Genomic DNA, 17,821 nt, shown 5'->3' with positions numbered 1-17,821 from the left:
TCAAGGTCTACATCTTCTGACTCATCTTTAACCTGAGTCTCTTGATCCTTTTCCTTGGCAAGCTCCACCGGAAGCTCCACCTGCTCGTCGTTCTTGTTTCCTGAAAACTCCACGGAAACTTTACGGGGATCAAGTATAGAGGATTCATCAAAGGTGACATCTCTACTAACTATAAATTTGAGTAAAGACAAACACCAAAGTTTGTACCCTTTTACTCCATCCACATACCCTACGAATATGGCCTTCTTAGCCCTTGGTTCAAGCTTTCCTTCATTAACGTGATAATAAGCTGGACACCCAAATACTCGTAAGTATGAATAGTTAGAGGGTTCACCTGACCATACCTCATTCGGAGTCTTAAAGTCAATTGCCGATGCTGGAGATCGATTGACAATATGAGCAGCAGTGTGAACTGCTTCAGCCCAAAATACTTTGGACATTTTGGCTTGTAGGAGCATACAACGAGCCTTTTCAAGAAGAGTTCTGTTCATTCTCTCGGCAACTCCATTCTGCTGTGGGGTATGCCTGACAGTCCTATGTCTTGAGATCCCATGAACCTTGCAGAATTCATTAAACTCTTCATTGCAAAACTCCAAGCCATTGTCTGTGCGAAGATACTTGATTTTCCGCTCCATTTGATTTTCAACCAAAATCTTCCACTCTTTAAATGCTTCAAAAGCATCACTTTTTGCCTTCAAAAAATGCACCCAAACCTTTCGTGAGAAATCATCAATAAAAGTGAGAAGATACCTCTTTTTGCCCTTCGATGGAAGTTTAGAGGGACCCCATAAATCTGAATGGATGTAGTCTAGCACTCCTCTTGTCTTGTGTTTGCCAGTGCTGAAGCTGACCTTCTTCTGCTTCCCTAGAACGCAGTGCTCACAGAAGTCAAGCGTGCTGATCTTCTCACCTTCCAAAAGTTTACGATTGCTCAACATCTCCAGTCCACGTGCGCTCATATGACCCAGTCTCATGTGCCATAGTCTTGCCTTGTCATCATTAGATAACTGCACTGTAGATGCATTTGCAGAGCCAACAATGGTGCTTCCGGCCAATGTGTAAAGGCCGTTCTCCAGCTTGCCTTTCAGCATGACTAAAGAACCTTTAGTCACCTTTATAGTTCCTGCTTCGCTCATGTACCTGTAGCCTTGTTCATCCAGAGTACTCAGGGAGATCAAATTCTTCTTCAGATCAGGAACATGACGGACTTGTGTAATAGTCCTCACGACTCCATCATGGCAGCGAACCCGAACTGAGCCAATGCCAACTATTGCACAAGTTGCATTATTGCCCATTACTACGGTTCCTCCACTTTTCTCATAGCTGCTAAACCAGTCTTTTCGGAACGTCATATGCAGAGTGCAAGCAGAGTCTAACACCCATTTGTTTCCATAACTACTATTATTATTACACGATGTTGTTAGTACATAATCATTATCAAAATCATGTACCTGTTCAACTGTGGATGCACTCGCCTTTTCCTTGGACTTTGACATTGGGCAGTCTCGTTCAAAGTGACCCTTCTTGCCACAACCCCAACACTCTGTATTCTTCTTGTTCACACGAGACTTTGATCTGTGCTTTGATTTGCTCTTTCCCTATTGGCTAGTCCAGCCTCTCACAAAGAGCCCACTTGCCTGGTCATCTCTATCTCCTTCAATGTGCCTCCGCACATCACTAGAGTTAAGTGTCTGCCGCACTTGCTCAAGCTTGATAGGCTCCTTGCTATACATCATTGAATTCTCAATATCACGATATCCTGAAGTCAATGAAAATAGCAAAGCACATGCAAGCGTCTCCTCCTCCTTTTTAATTCCTGCAATCTGTAAGTCCATGACAAGTTTATTGAACGCATCTAAATGATCTTGTAACGAAGTACCTGACCCCATCTTAAATGTGTGAAGACGCCGTTGTAACAACATCCTTGTTGTCACTGATCGGTCTTGGTATAGCCCTTCTAGCTTTTCCCATAACTGTTTGGCCGTCTCTTCGGTACCCGTACTCACTTCACAAAGCACGTTAGGTGCAAGGGATAGTTGGATTGCACTCAATGCATCCCCTTCAATCTTCTCCTTGTCGGGAGCTGATATATCCTTAGGATACTTTCCGTCAATAGCATGGATTGAACCTTCCCTCCGCAGTAACGCCATCATCTGGATCTTCCAGATATTGAAGTTGTTGCGTCCACTGAATCTATCAATTTCAAACTTCATGGAACTCATCTTTGCTTGTTCTTCCTCCTTGGATCGTTAAAGAATCATGTTGCTCTGATACCAATTGTTAGCGGAAACGTAAAAGAAAGAACACAAGATTTAACGTGGTTCAGATCAAAATAATCCTACGTCCACCAGAGAACAGTTGCCTTTTTAATATTAACAAAGGAAGGGGAGAGTTCCCAATTACACTTGAGAGAATTTCTCTCTTAACTCTCTACTCACTACAATGTGTTGTATTATTTTTGGGATGGTTTCTACAAATGAAGGAGTGCATCTATTTATAGAGGTAAAGACCTCCTCTTGATGTCATTGGTGACATCAAACTACCTCCTCTTGATGTCATGGGTGACATCAAAGGAGGAAGCTTCCTCCTAGCATCCACACCAACTCTTTCCACCAACTCTTCCAATTGGCATGCCATTGTTGACTAAACATAAACCAACACCTTCACCAACCAATCCTAAAACATCATTCAAACTTGTTCCAATCTTCGGAATACTCAAAACACAAATTTAGCATCGGATTCAAGCCTAAGAACTTCAAAAACTCTCAAATTATGCTTTCGATCAAAAAGTCTATCAAACCTCGTCCGAAAGACCTAAAATTTTGCACTCACGTCACATTCAACACTACGGAGCTACTCCAACTTCAAAAATTCCATTCCGATCCTCGGATCAAAATCTCACTATCGAACCAGAAACTTCAAAAATTCAACTTTCGGCATTTCAAGCCTAAATTAGCTATGGGCCTCCAAAACACAATCCGAACACGCTCCTAAACCCAAAATCACCCAACGGAGCTAGCGGAACCATCGGAATTCCATTCCAAGGCCGTCTTAACACTATTCCGACTACAACCCAAATTCTATAACCTAAACTCTCATTTAGGGACTAAGTGTCCCAAAACTCTCTGAAACTCCAAATAAACCCTCCCGGCAACTCACAGTAGCAAAAATAAACATGGGAAAAGCAGTTAATAGGGGTTCGGGGCATAAATTCTTAGAACGACCGGCCGGGTCGTTACATCCTCCCACACTTAAACATTCGTTCGTCCTCGAACGAGCATAGAGACATACCTAAAGTAGTGAAAAGATGAGGGTAACAGCTGCACATATCCTGCTCAATCTCCTAGGTCACTTCCTCGATTGGCTGACCCCGCCATTAAACCTTTACTAATGCAATGTTCTTTGACCTCAACTTTCGAACTTGCCTGTCCAATATCGCCACTAGCTCCTCAACATAAGATAGATCCTTGTCCAACTGGACTGAACTGAAATCCAACACGTGCGACAGATCACCGTGATACCTCTGGAGCATCGAAATATGAAATATCGGATGAACTCCTGCCAAGATGGGAGGTAAGGCGAGCTCATAAGCAACTTCCTCAACACGCCTAAATATCTCAAAATGACCAATAAACCTCGACTCAACTTCACTTTCTTCCCGAATCTCATAACACCCTTCATAGATGATACCCGAAGCAGGACCCGCTCTCCAACCATATAGGAAACATCACGAACTTTCCGGTCCGCGTAACTCTCCTGTCTGGATTGGGCTGTACAAAGTCTATCCTGAATCACCTTAACCTTCTCCAAAGCATCCTCAACCAAGTTTGTGCCCAATAATCTAGCCTCACCCAGCTAAAATCATCCCACCGGGGATCTACACAGCCTACCATATAAAGCCTCATACAATGCCATCTGAATGCTGGACTGATAGTTGTTGTTGTAGGCAAACTCCTCCAATGGCAAGAACTGATCCCAAGACCCTCCAAGCTCAATCACACATGCACAGAGCATATCCTCAAGAATCTGAATAGTGCGCTCGGACTATCTGTCCGTCTGAGGGTGAAATATTGTACTCAACTCCACCTGTGTACCCAACTAATGCTGAACGACCCTCCAGAACCGTGATGTGAACTGAGTACCTCTATCCAAAATGATGGAAACTGGAATACCATGCAGATGAACAATCTCCTGGATATAAATCTCTGCCAACCGCTATGAAGAATAAGCAGTACACACAGGAATGAAATGCGCGAACTTGGTCAGCCGATCCACAATCACCCAAATGGCATCGAACTTCCTCAAAGTCCGTGGGAGCCCAACTACAAAGTCCATGGTGATCCGCTCCCACTTCCACTCCGGAATCTCTATCTGCTAAAGCAACCCACCCGGTCTCTGGTGCTCATACTTCACCTGCTCACAATTGAGGCACCAAGCTACAAATCCAACTATATCTTTCTTCATCCGCCTCCACCAATAGTGCTGTCTCAAATCCTGATACATCTTCGCGGCACCTAGATGAATAGAATATCGCAAACTATGGGCCTCCTCTAGAATCAACTCCCAAAGCCCATCAATATTGGGTACACAAATCCGACCCTGCATCCTCAATACCCCGTCATTACCAATAGTCACATCTCTGGCATCACCATGTTGAACCTTGTCCTTGAGGACAAGCAAATGAGGCTCATCATAATGATGCTCCCTGTTTCGATCAAATAAAGAAGACCGAGAAACCACGCAAGCTAGAACCCGACTGGGCTCCGAAAGATCCAATCTCACAAACTGGCTAGCTAAGGCCTGAACATCCTCTCATACTCTCACACTAGTTCATCAATACTCTAATACTCTCAAAAGCTCTCTATTCTCTTCTGTTACTTGCAATTCTCACTAATCTAGCCGGCTGTAAGCCAAGGCTGGCTATTTGCACCATCTCTGCTCTATACTCTGTATTCTCTCCTTAAATGGTATGTCCTGATTCGATTCAAATTCTAAAACTATGTGTTTCTTTGTTGGTTCAGTTCATTAGTTGTGACTTACAATCCTGTTTATTGTTTTATTATCATGTTGCCCAATATGTAACCAGTATGCCTAGACTACACTGCCTAACTACTGTCTCACTTAGCATATTGAAGTCTGTTATGTTAGAGGTTATGACTAGCTTATTTGCCCACAAGGATCTGTTTATTGTTTAGCATATCCAATCCTGTTTTGAGATAACTGCATGAATCCTATTTGTTCACTAGTATGTCCAAGCTACATTATTTGTTTACTATCTCACCCAGCATGTCTAAATTCTGCTTGTTCTATATGTGATTAGTATTTCTAAACTTTGAATGATTCATGAAGTGCTTGTCTAGTTTGTTCATCTGAGTCTTACCTACTCTACTTTACTAATGAGATCCTATTAAGATATCTAGCCCTTCAAAGTACTCTAGTTGTGTGTATTGGTCATGTCTAAGACCTATGTGTTCTCAACATGTCTTTGTTGTAATCTTTGTAACTAACTTGTCAATTCCACAACTTCTTGAGAAATTTGTGTATCTGTTTGATTATACACTAGGTTGTATTCTATGTGTCCCCCAACCCCCCTCTCTCCATATATGGAACCTGTTTGCCCCAAAATGCTTCTGAAATTATTTGTTCTGTGACTTGCATTTCTGATTTCAAAAAATATTTTTCATACTTTTCTCAAACTGTTTACCACCCTAACTAGTACTGGTTTCAGAAAATCTTTTCACTCCTAATGCGCTCTTTCTATTGTTTACCAAAACTCTTTCAAATCATGTCAATCACTCTCACTTATTCTTAGGCTATTATGTTCTGCCCCTCTGGTATGTGTACTACTTACAGGTCCTTGAGATCTCTCTGAACTCTGGAATATCAGGGCTGTCACTTCCACACTACACATAATCAGTCTTTGTTTGAGGAAAGTCTGGGTGTGAGCACTGCTCGGGATCCTTGAGATCCTTAGGGAACTCTGACACACCTGGACTTGAGATCCTTAGGGAACTCTGACACACCTGGACACAAAATTGGGCTATGGAATCTTGGGCATTTGAGACTAGTGAAGGCTTTACACCAGGATTTTCTTTGGGCCTATTTCAGGCTCCCTATAGCTTAATGTATATTTATATTTATGTAATATATTCAATCCTTGGTCTGTAATAATTATTGTAAACAAATATTAGGATGACTAGTGAAAAGGGAGAGTAGTTGTATACTGTGGAAAAAATTGCGTAGATAGTGTGCCTATAGGGTGCATTTCGATTCAAAAGTATTTTGTTAGATGACATGCCTATTGGGTTCATTTGGTTCAAATGTGTTTGTTAGATAATATGCCTATAGGAGTTGCTTTGGTTCAAATAAATTCTGCTTGCTTTTACATAATTAAAAGTCATGCCTATAGGGTCTAAAATCAGCTTAATTGTAGAAATCATGCTTATAGGATCTAAAATCAGTTTTAGTTAGATCTAAAATCAGTTTAATTAGAAATCATGCATGTAGGTTCTGAATCAGTTTAATTAACTAACCCACTCATCTCTCCAATGTTGTGTTAATTAACATCACTAGAAAGCACGCCTATAAGATCCAAATTGCCCATTTAAAAATTGTTTACTGTTTTACTGCATCAATGATTAGATACCATGCTCATAGGAAATCACTATTACACGCATAGGCAAGGCGATTAAAAATCCTGCAAACTATAAAACTACGCTCTATTATTTGTGACTGCTCATATTCAACAGGTTTAAAATCAGTAGGCAAACTGAATATGTCTTTGACACTTTGGTCCTAACTCAATACTGCATATTCTCTGCTCACCTAGATATCATGTTCTAGAGTTTCTCTTAAATGTCTGAAAACTGTTGTTTGAGACGTGCACTTACTTATTCTGTTTGTAGGGGTAAAACATGAGCCTTTAATTGTTATCTCTTTAAGTTGAGTCCTAATTGTTTTTGTTGTCGCCTAGATTTTTCTCCTTTAAGTACCTTAGGATGGTCTAGAACTACCTAAATTAGAGGTCCTAAATACCTCCAGGTCCACAAGGAAGGGACGGGTAGTGCACACATATGATATCTTAAGGTTGCTAGAATGCTTTAGGCTATGACTAAGGGGAGGAAATTGGATAGTAAAGGATATGATGATTGCGCGCTAATGTCACGTGTAACCCCTCATTGATGAGTGATTACCGGGCATTGCATGGGTATGATCATGTAGTCTAACCAACCTAGGACTCCTCTTTCCCAATTCCTATGTGTTTAAATTTATGAACTTTCTTATATATATATGTATATATAAGCAAGTTGTTCAAACCTTCCCCTTGCTTCCATTACGTGAATCATACATGTGTGTTAGAATGTGAAAATATGCCTTAATTTGCGAATATGTGTTGAAATTATTTACTTGTAAAATGACTAATTCACATAGTTTAAGTTCGGCCGGGACCCACCGTTGTGGACCGCGAGGGGTGCCTAACACCTTCCCCTCAAGATTATTTCGAACCCTTACCCTAATCTCTGGTAATGCAAACTAGCTATATGAGTTAACCACTCTAGGTTCCCTAACGCACCTTAATCCGTTAAGTGGCGACTCTTCAAATACCTAATTCCCAAAAGGAAATGAATTGTTCCCCCATGAATGTCGAAACCCGGACTTCCCCATCAAAAAAGGGAAAAAGGGATGCGACATTGCATGCATGTGATTTCTTTGTGAGAGTGAGAGATTTTCTTTGATGGATGTGAGTCCTTAAATTATATTTGATCATGAGATTCAAATGTGTGAATTCAACTTACTCTCTTGTTCTTGTTATGAGGGAACACGATTTCACGAAGAATAGGTATCGTTATTAGACTGCTCTGTGATGTTGGGTGTTCAAGCCATGAGTGCATTGTAATATTGAGTCGGTTTTTTAGGCTAGGATTGTTATAAGCACGTTGTCTTTGTTGTAAATATTTTTGAAGAATGACATAAGTAAAGGGAAGTGTAAGTGATTGCATATGCTACAGTTTAATTGTTGCTCAACCATGGTCATTGGTAAAGTTTATGTTGTAAAAAAAATTGAATTGCTCCTCCATGGTTGATGTGTACATTGTTAGGGTGTAGTTTATAGTTCCATTGCTCGAGGGAGAGCAAAAGTCTAAGTGTGGGGTGTTGATATTCAGTTTAAAATATGTATATTTATATGCATATTACCTTGCATTTTACTCATGTTTTGTAGATTTTGGATGTGTAATGTAATAATTTATGCTAATTCGTGATAATTTTATGGGTAGGAATCATCAGGAGGCAATGTGGGACGAATGTGCACGGTTTGAAGCAAAAAGGGAACAAAGTGAAAAATTTGGACAGTGTATCACCCAGGGTAGCATGGGGCGCTACCTGTGGCGCAGTTTCCAGAAGTGCCAAAATTCCCAGTGCCAGGGCTAGCGTCCCACGCTACCCTGGGCACTGGGTGACGGGAAGTTGTCCTACTTCGCCGAGACAAGGTAATTTTAACCCAAGACGCTCCCAACTCGTATAAAATCAAGTTTAAACCTATTTTGGAGGGGGGCACCACTTTGAGAGGAAAATACACGCACGGAACATTCAGGAGCAAGGATTCTCAGTTTTTCTTTATCTTCTCTTCCTTTAACTTTATAGTTTATTAGTTCTAGAGTCGTGGGGTGCTACATGAATGTTGTAGTTTGAAGCTTGAATTATTCTTATTATTTTATCATATTGGTTTATTTATTCAATCTTGTGCTTAATTAATTGATTGCTTGATCACCAATTTAAATACTATCTGCGTATCTAGGATTGAACTCGGGAGAGGGAATTCTAGATTGCATATAAGATTGAGTAGAGCGATATCTTGAACCTGAACTACGAAAAACAGATTTGCGGTTAGGATTGGGATATACCTAATCGCCTTACTTGGTTATTATACGGGAATTATTAATGCGTTCTTGTTAATCCTAATTCTATAGGAATATAGGCGTTAGGTTAGCTTGAATAGGCAAGTAGTCCTTCGGGAGAATACTACGAGTAATATTAACCATGTTAATCAATAAACAAGATAAATTAATTAGACAATTTAAGTGAAAAACTCAACGGGATTGTTAGCTAACCCTTGGCTCTAGAATATCAGCTCCCATTGAATTTGTGTCTAATTTCGACAACTTGTTTCCTTTAATCTCTTAGTTTGTTACTCTAGATTAGTTTTAGTTAAATATTCATACTTTAGAAAATTGCTTGAATAGATTAATTGTTTGGGTTTAATTTAGTTCATAGTTAATCACAAGTCTCCGTGTGTATGATATCTGGACTTACAATCATATATTACTTGTAGACCACATATACTTACGTGTGCATTTGGGAGCAACACATGTGTGACGGTGTACAAAATAACGACAGAACAACCTCACAAAGAGGCACACACAAGTGACAGCATAACACTTGTCTCATAAATTCTCCCCATAAATAAGACTCTCGAACCCCTTATGGATACATTGTAAATACTAGTTGTAGCTCATTACACTCCTTTTCTCATGCTTCTATTAACATCTTCCTTTCCTTACTGTCGTCTTAATTCCTTACTTGCACAACAACATATTGTAGCTGCCAAAAAAAAAAATTGCAGTAGGGTATCTTTCACTAAAAAATGAAACCAAAAATTTGCACCAAGTCTAGAGGTGATGGCTGGGTGAAGAAGTCCCAGCGACTCCACTTGAAAGTTCCCTAAAGGTTCGGTCCGAAGACAACACAGGAGAAGTGGAGGCTCAGGATATCTTTTTTGTGATAATAAAAAATGGGCTCCTTATACAAATAGCCGATAAGATTTATTGTTTTCTTTTTTTAATTGGTATATATTTACTGTTTATTTTTTCTAATTAGTATAAATATATAGATTATATATGAATGAACATACTATACATGAATTATACATTCCAAATCCTTTACTAAAGCGACACGTCACAATAATCATCTACACTTTCAATGTTTCTTATATTATTAGGGAACATCGATAAAGGTTCCTAAAGTAGGTGAAAATAGGAGTTCATTACTTAGATGGTCACTCAATTATCCGTAATTATCTACTAAAGTCATTTTTCTTTCGTTTGAAACGGCAAAGTCACTTATCTATGCCTATAACACTCAGAAAGTCACTCAACTACATTTCTCAAACTTTTGATCGCCAAATACTTATTTTACCCTCTAAATTATCACTTTTTATCTTCTTTTTATTTTCTTTTAGCTTTTTAAATATTATAATTTTTTATCCTTTTAATTTATATTATGGAGTTACCTTAGAATAAATAAACTTTTATTTATAAATTTAAAAAATAAAAATACTATTTAAGCTAATGCTGGAATAATAAAATATTGAGCATAGTAGAAAATTAATTAAAACAATTTATTCGTTATAATAATTTTGATATTAACAACAAAAACTCAAAAATTTATTTACACAATTGAGAATAAAATAAAATAAAAATTTTAAAAAATATATTCCATGCACGTACTATAGAAAATAATTATTTAAAATAAAGATATTTTTATAATATACATTATGTATTTTTGAAAATTATGCTCAATTATGTTATTATTTCGAAATTATATATGCTAGAAAAATATTTTTTTATTTTATTTTATTTGTAAATAAAATTTATTTGTTTTATAGATAAGTCTATAATGTTGATTAAAAAAAAAGAAAAAATCATAATACTAAAAGAAGTAAAAAAAAGAAGAAGAAAATAAAAGTCAATAATTTAGAGGGTAAAATAGGTATTTGACAATCAAAAGTTTGAGAAATTTGGTTGAGTGACTTTCTAAGTGCTACATGCATAGTTAAGTGACTTTTTTGTTACAAACGAAAGTTCGATGACTTTACAAGATAATTTCGAATAGTTGAGTGACCATTTAAGTAATGGACTCGTCGTGAAAATGGTTGATCTAAATATTTCATCTGGTACTCTGCCATAGACTAAGACAATACAAGACACGACGAGGGAAAAAAAGGTGTGCCTTTTCTGAGTAACATGAGAGGTGATCAATTGGTTAAAATGCAAGTGGAGATTCTGAAATGTTGAGTAGTAAAAAGAGAGAACTGATTGATGAACGGGCCAATTTAAACAAGGCTAAGCAGTAGGAGACGCGCGGAATCCTATTTTATTGGCATTCCCTCCCGATCACCAGGGTTCGTACGTCTTTGTTAATTTTGTGTTACGTTCTATACCTACTCTGAGCAAATTGCTGGGAAGAAAGGATGGTGATCCAATATTTATACTAGATTTTGAGCATCTATTTTTCTGTTCTCATCTTCTAGTTCACAGATATTTCCTGCATCTGAAATGTAAATGGATATTCTTTTTTGACAACTTCCCTTTTCATGCTCTTGATTTTTCCTCCCTCTTTTATACCTGATATATAAGCTATTAGCAAAATGGAAAAATAAAATTGTCATTACTTCTATTGTGTTTTCTTTCCTTCTTTGCGTCTGATTTGAAACCAAAAAGCACCTCGATCATTGACGCTGGATAAACTAGTTGATCATGTTGTGAAAACCAACGGGAAGCAATATCAACAGCACACAAGAAAGATCTGATCTTGACGTTGTTAAGATCTTCCAAAATGATTAATGGGGTGAGAGAGGCTCGAACTCTCGACCTCAGAATTACTCAGAAGCTATGAGACCTACGCGCTAGCCAACTGCGCCACCACCCCAGTTGATATAAAGTCTTCAAGAAAAGAATCATATCAGCTGAAACATTCAGTTCTTCACGCTTTTAACAACAAACAAAGAGATGGCGTTCTTTATATTCCTGGATATTATGTAACAATGGTTGATCCCACACAACGTTTAAAGAAGTAAAGGAAGATTGTTAACGTAAGCTAAATTTATGGAAGTACCAAAAATCCCTTGTTACAAATAAAAGTGATGAGAGTTCCACACGTCTCCTCATAGTTAAAAGGGTGAGCTTTTATATTCGACTGATTCCGAAATCCGAATAAGTTATGCATTAAAGGTAAATTTAAGAAATTGATGCAATTAAAAGTATGCATTTGTAAATTATTTAAGTTTACTAAACTGCTAATATAATTAGGAATACGCGCATTAAAAAAATCCAGTTGGTCGATAATTTCTTCTTATTTTCAGGTTAGACAATTGTGATGTCGCTTACTCAATGACAAATTTTATTATTTGCCATCATAATATCAAACGCATTCAACCTCCATCAAATAGGCCTCCCTTCGCCAGATTGGTTGCAACCCAAAACCCTATAGACCAGAAAATGAGCTCCAAAAAACACAATAATGGTCCAAAACTTCCAGAGAAAAGATATGTACAAGGATTTCTCTCTCCCAAACCCCCACCCCCACCCCCCCGGTAGAATGCAAACAATATAGGAGACTTGAAACATGCATATTTTTCTTGAATTCTAAGGACGCAACATCAACAGGATTCATGATCACAATATTTGCCACAAAGCCCAGTTGAAAATGGATTTCAGGATAAATAAGATTCTGAAAGGCAATTTGCCATACAGGGGATAAGAAGCTACTGCTTTTAATGAAATATCCCACCATCCAGAGATATGTATATGTCTGTCTCAGAGGAAATGCTGTCTCAGAAGTAGGGGCTGTAACGCATTGGCGCCCTAGCCCTTGGAACCTTTCTGCAGCATAAATAATAAAATAATGTCACAAATTTAATAAATATTGGGAGTGTTCAGCAAACACAAGTTATTGTAAAAGTATAAAACGATTACTGTTACCCGTATCCATAAGGAGGGAAAAAATACGGAGCAGCCATAAATGGTGTCCGGCCTCGAAATCCCATGGGAGGATTGGGCCGCCTAGCACGATACAGCTTCATACCAGGTACGTTAGTCCTCTTTGCTGATACCTATACAACATTTGCAATCACAATTGAGAAAGGGTAGGAAGCCGGAAATGAAATGAACTTATATTTTTAAATGTATCAACCGGATAAACAAAGTGGGTTTAGGGGACTAACTGGCTGACCTTAAGTTGGCGGCCATGAAGTTCAGATTCATTCAGAAGAAGAGCTTCTTGGACAGCTTCCGTTTCAAGAAACTCAACGTAAGCATACCCTTTAGGTTGCCCAAACTTGTTAGTTCGGATTGTAACTCTATTTACAGTCCCACATGCCTGAAAATGCTGCTGCACTTCCTCTGGAGTGCATGAATAATCCACCTATAAAAACAAGTTTAGCCTCTCAAACTCATTACCGCAGATGAACACACAAGAGATACTCTCAGACTGGACCAAAGGTCAAACTGGCTGTAGAAAAGTCCAAATGAAAGTAACCACCTGGTTGACATGCTTAGTAAATTAAACCAACAAAAAGTTGCAACCTCACCATCACCCACTCAAAGAAAAGAAACCAAACAGAATAGTGGTAAATCATCATATTGTTTGACCTCACCAAAAGAAATATTTAACTGCAAATTGCAATAACTACAGTAAGAGCAACTATGGTTGGAGATTCCTTCCCCAACTGTCATTATTATTACCAGGAGCAGGTTCATCAAAATTACATGTGCATTCCAGACCAGATATTTACTTAAACTGCTGAATATCAGTCAAATAATCACAAAGGTTTTTCAACCATTTCTATATTCTAATTGGATCTCACAAAAATAGGAGTACTAATTCACAGAAAGCCAACTAGATTTATCCCCAAAAAAATTGATTGACAGCCAAGTACATTATTGATTATTAATGATTACAGTCCTTCAAAATCAAATTATAATGCATGGAATATAAATAGGAGCGTAATCTGATGTCTCAATTGGTAATAAGTGAGATATGATCTTTGCTTAAAGCTACAGTTGTTCTTTACCACTACATAGGTTTCTGTTACGCTCCCATTAAACCAATTTGATTCAATCCATTGGAAATGAAAAATAATGAAAAAAGAACCCACAAGTAGCTTCAAAATTACTAAATCAAGAACTGAACAGAATAAAAAATAGAGCTAGAGAAAGAAAAACAACAAAGCCACCGTTAAGAGTATTACAACATGGAAAAGTATCATCTCCACAAGCTAATTCTAACTTGTTGAACTTCCCAGAATAGTTAAATCATACTGGTATTATGATTTTAATGGAACCAAGACACTAGTAAGTCAAGCTCTGAAGAAATATCAAATGCCTCTCAAGCTAGATCTAGTACGCGTCAAGACCACTATCACCTCCAGTTCTTCCATACGTAGTTCAAGGACATCTAACTATGTTTATTTTTTCAATCTCTATCTTTTTCTTGCCATCCTTTCTTTTAGTAAAAACAAAGTTTATCCAAACAAAATTGATGACTGCAACACCTACAAACTAAACCAAACTAAATCTATAGCAACACTAGTTTCCCACACATCCACCAACTTTTTCACTTTCAACCTTTACATATCAGTTCATACAATTCCTGATCTCCAATGGTTATATTTTTGTTAAGCTATTGATTGTTAAAAGGTACTTTATCAAGGTAAGACTTATAACCTAATAGAAACAATTGTTCATGAATTAGAAACATGAGAAAAGAAGTTTGAGTAGAAACATGCTCATTACACTCCTTTTCTCATGCTTCTATTAACATCTTCCTTTCCTTACTGTCGTCTTAATTCCTTTCAGTCTCTACAACTGTGAGTTAATTTCTCCCTAGATTTCTGCTCCTTTTTCACCCTAGAATTCTGGTCTTGCGATCATTGGTATTGATTCTGCTTTCTTATCTATAGTTTGTAGCATAACAAATACATCCCGAGTCAATCTTTGTGATTCATTTCAATGCTAAATAGTCAATAAGTTGTAGCTATATTCACACTTCTCTATAGCCATCAAGAGCCAGATGCTCACATGTTCCTTGATTATGATTCTACTTTTGATAATAATTTTTTACATCCGATATCCCCTTCAGATTTCTCAAATAGCTCTATGCAAGCGAAATACATTGGCAAATACGAAAGATTGATTAATAAGACAGTTTTCCAACTATGACAGATATCACGAAAGTAAGAGTAGTAGTCCCACTTCTGCATAACTGGTCTCCTATGATTCCATACACCACTTAATTTGGGCCAGAAAAGCTATATTTAAATGAAAACAATAGCAGACATCCATTCTAAGGAAAAAAGAAAGCAAAAGAAAGTATAGATCTTAAATAAAAAAATTAAAGCAGGAGGATAAAATCCAAAGTATAATCGCATTTGAATTTTGTGCTTCAGGAATCAACGAAGTGATGTTTTCCAATTAAACTCAAAAATACTAATTTCCACATATGTCCAAGAAGAATTCAAGATGCAACATCAATTGATATGAAACACACAAAAAATCAGATGTAAATAATAAACAGTTGCAATGCAGAAGAGGCTTAAGATGATATTTAACTAAAGAATCATATATTTTAGTAAGCAGAAGTCTCACATTTCCAACAAAAACAGACCGAGAATCCACTTCTTCCCTGTTTGCCTGATTTGCAGCAGCAGCAGGGTCTGTCTTCAATTAAGGTGAAAAACTAAATAAAAATGCAACAAAAAGGAGAAACAGAGATCGTGACTACTTATGCTTTCTTCACTGTTAGAGATAAGCATCTGACAAATATAAATGTAAACAGCATTCATAAACCAACCATTGCACATCCTCGAGACCATCCAAACAAAGTGAGATGAAGCTCTCTTTTGAAATTTAGGTTCAAAGTTCAATATGTAAAGGAAGAGAGTAACATTTTAAAATTGTTTAATTCAAAGTTAAAAGGGTTAAAGATAGTTTTGAAAGAGAGGCACAAGTTACATCATTGAAGCTTTAGAAAGAAACAAGATATTACTTGCACCCACACTGTCATCATAATTAAACATCTTAAAAGGTAACGAGGTGCAAACAAATATTGATTAGTACTGATTATTGACAAAAATAACACCATGAATAATATTAGTAGAGTCTTTGAGCCGAGAGTCTCCCGAAAATAGCCTCTCGGGTAAGGTCCCTCCCCAGACCCCACTTGTGGAATTATTACTGGGTTGTTGTTGTTGTTGTTGTTGTTTGTCGTTGATAATATTAATAGAACCTTCCTTACGCAACAGAACAAAAAGCAAGATAATTGAACACCATCTATATCAGCATATCTAACCTAAGGTTGTAGTTTTGTTAGTTTTAACAAACAAAAAGCTAGTTTGCCACTTATGCCCCCAATAGGACATACCAACTTCAAGTAAACAGACAAGATAGCATCAACATAGATTTTATTGCTACTCCACCCTTTGCTATAATGGACTAATATTTTAAAAGGCTTTTATCTAACGTGCTGGTCTGGCTAGCTAAAGACTATCCTTTCCGGTTCATTATTTATTTGCAAAACAGAAATTCCAGGCGCTACAGGCAGCTAACTCATCATATTACGTAAAAAAGCTTCAAATTATATTTTACCCACCCTGTTTTAATTCCCAACAGGACTTAAGTTCATAACAACTAGTACATAATAAGATCAATCTAGCTACCTCTTCCACAAGTACATATAAACCAAAATCATCTTATACACATAAAAGAATTGTCTACTTGAAAAATGAAAATACTAGCATAAAGCATCTATTTTATCAATCAAGAAACAAATTTTTTCCATAATATTTCAAAGAGAGAGGGAGACCTTGCTTGGACACCCTCCACCCAAGTATTTACATGTATATCACACACCCACCTTCCAATAGGATCTATAAAGTAATAAGAACCATGTAATAAGATCAGTTTAGCTACCTCTTCCACAAATAAATATAATTAAAAAACCATTCTACAGGCCCATAATTGTCCACTAGAAAAATCACACACGAATAATCAATATATGTATCGAGAATTTCAGTAATAAATCAAATTCACACACAGAGCAAAAGAGAGAGAGGGAGACCTTGAACAGAACCCATTTCTTTCTCGACTTTGGCCTGCATTTCACGGAGAGCAGCCGCTTCATCTTCCATTTCTTTCAATCTCTTCTTCATGTCATCCAATTCCTGCTTACACACATCATTACTATTATTTTTATTATTATTCATATAAGTGCGAATATCATGAATTAGGGTTTCAGGAAACAAGAAAAACAACAGATGAACTGAAGAATTGAACAAAACCGAAGGAACAAAAGCCCGAATACAGACGAACCACCACGGCGCCGTTTTCTGACGCAGCCATCTCCACGTCGTCCTCCATTGCCGGTCCTCTCTCCCGCTCTTTTTAACAGTGCCAAACAGGCAGCGACCTCTTTCTCTCAATAAAATTAATTTGACAGGTCGAAATTAAGAAAAGACACCCAAATAACATGTACTCCGTACTAGTAATAGTAGAAATTCTTTATTTTTATTTTATTTAGTTGTGTATATGAATATAGAATTGAAGGAATATGAATGTAATAAGACTGAACAAAATTTAATTTGAATTTCAAGTTTTAATAGAATTTTTTTATTGACGAGCTAGAGCAATTGTACCAATTAAAACAACTAAAAGGATTATTGAAAATCTCAATCCTTCTGCCTAGTTAGAAGGGGGGTTCGGGTGTGCTTCTTCTTCCTGCCGGTTCAGGAGTTTAGGCCCAAGCGGTAGTAATTTGAGAGGCTCGTTACAGAGTAGACCCACTTTGTTGAAACAAAAAAATCAAAAAGAAGACCCACTTTAAATCAATAAAATATCCAATATTTTAAAATATTGTATCTGATGCCTTATTCATAACTTCAGATACTATCTTAATAAAAAAATTACACTTTTAACTAGGGGTGGGCATTTTTTTTATAAACCTAAAACCAAATTAAATAAATTTTTTATAAAATAGAAAATTTTGAATT

The 17,821-nt window shown here is 37.2% G+C and overlaps 2 protein-coding genes and 1 non-coding gene across 3 annotated transcripts; all 3 read right to left on the bottom strand.

Moving 5' to 3' along the window:
* Positions 1-391: 391 nt before the first annotated feature.
* On the bottom strand, positions 392-1,325 carry LOC138874203 (uncharacterized mitochondrial protein AtMg00300-like). The gene is made up of 2 exons (XM_070152751.1): positions 751-1,325; positions 392-670 (listed from the first exon to the last, which is right to left on the bottom strand). The coding sequence occupies exons 1-2, from the start codon at positions 1,293-1,295 to the stop codon at positions 664-666; spliced, it is 552 nt and encodes a 183-aa protein (XP_070008852.1). The 5' UTR covers positions 1,296-1,325; the 3' UTR covers positions 392-663.
* A 10,296-nt stretch (positions 1,326-11,621) lies between these two features.
* On the bottom strand, positions 11,622-11,706 carry TRNAM-CAU (transfer RNA methionine (anticodon CAU)). Its single transcript is given in 2 exon segments — positions 11,622-11,657; positions 11,669-11,706. It is a non-coding gene; the product is annotated as a tRNA-Met (tRNA).
* A 681-nt stretch (positions 11,707-12,387) lies between these two features.
* Positions 12,388-17,290, bottom strand: LOC104225869 (polyadenylate-binding protein 2-like). The gene is made up of 6 exons (XM_009777750.2): positions 17,145-17,290; positions 16,894-16,996; positions 15,423-15,490; positions 13,009-13,200; positions 12,759-12,889; positions 12,388-12,659 (listed from the first exon to the last, which is right to left on the bottom strand). Exons 1-6 carry the CDS (start codon positions 17,190-17,192, stop codon positions 12,611-12,613), a joined length of 591 nt encoding a protein of 196 aa, XP_009776052.1. The 5' UTR covers positions 17,193-17,290; the 3' UTR covers positions 12,388-12,610.
* Positions 17,291-17,821: the final 531 nt, after the last annotated feature.

The sequence above is a fragment of the Nicotiana sylvestris genome, chromosome 7 (assembly GCF_000393655.2).
Source record: "Nicotiana sylvestris chromosome 7, ASM39365v2, whole genome shotgun sequence".
NCBI classification, from domain to species: domain Eukaryota; kingdom Viridiplantae; phylum Streptophyta; class Magnoliopsida; order Solanales; family Solanaceae; genus Nicotiana; species Nicotiana sylvestris.
Note: the sequence above shows the minus strand (reverse complement) of the source record. Positions and strands in the feature narration are given on the sequence as shown.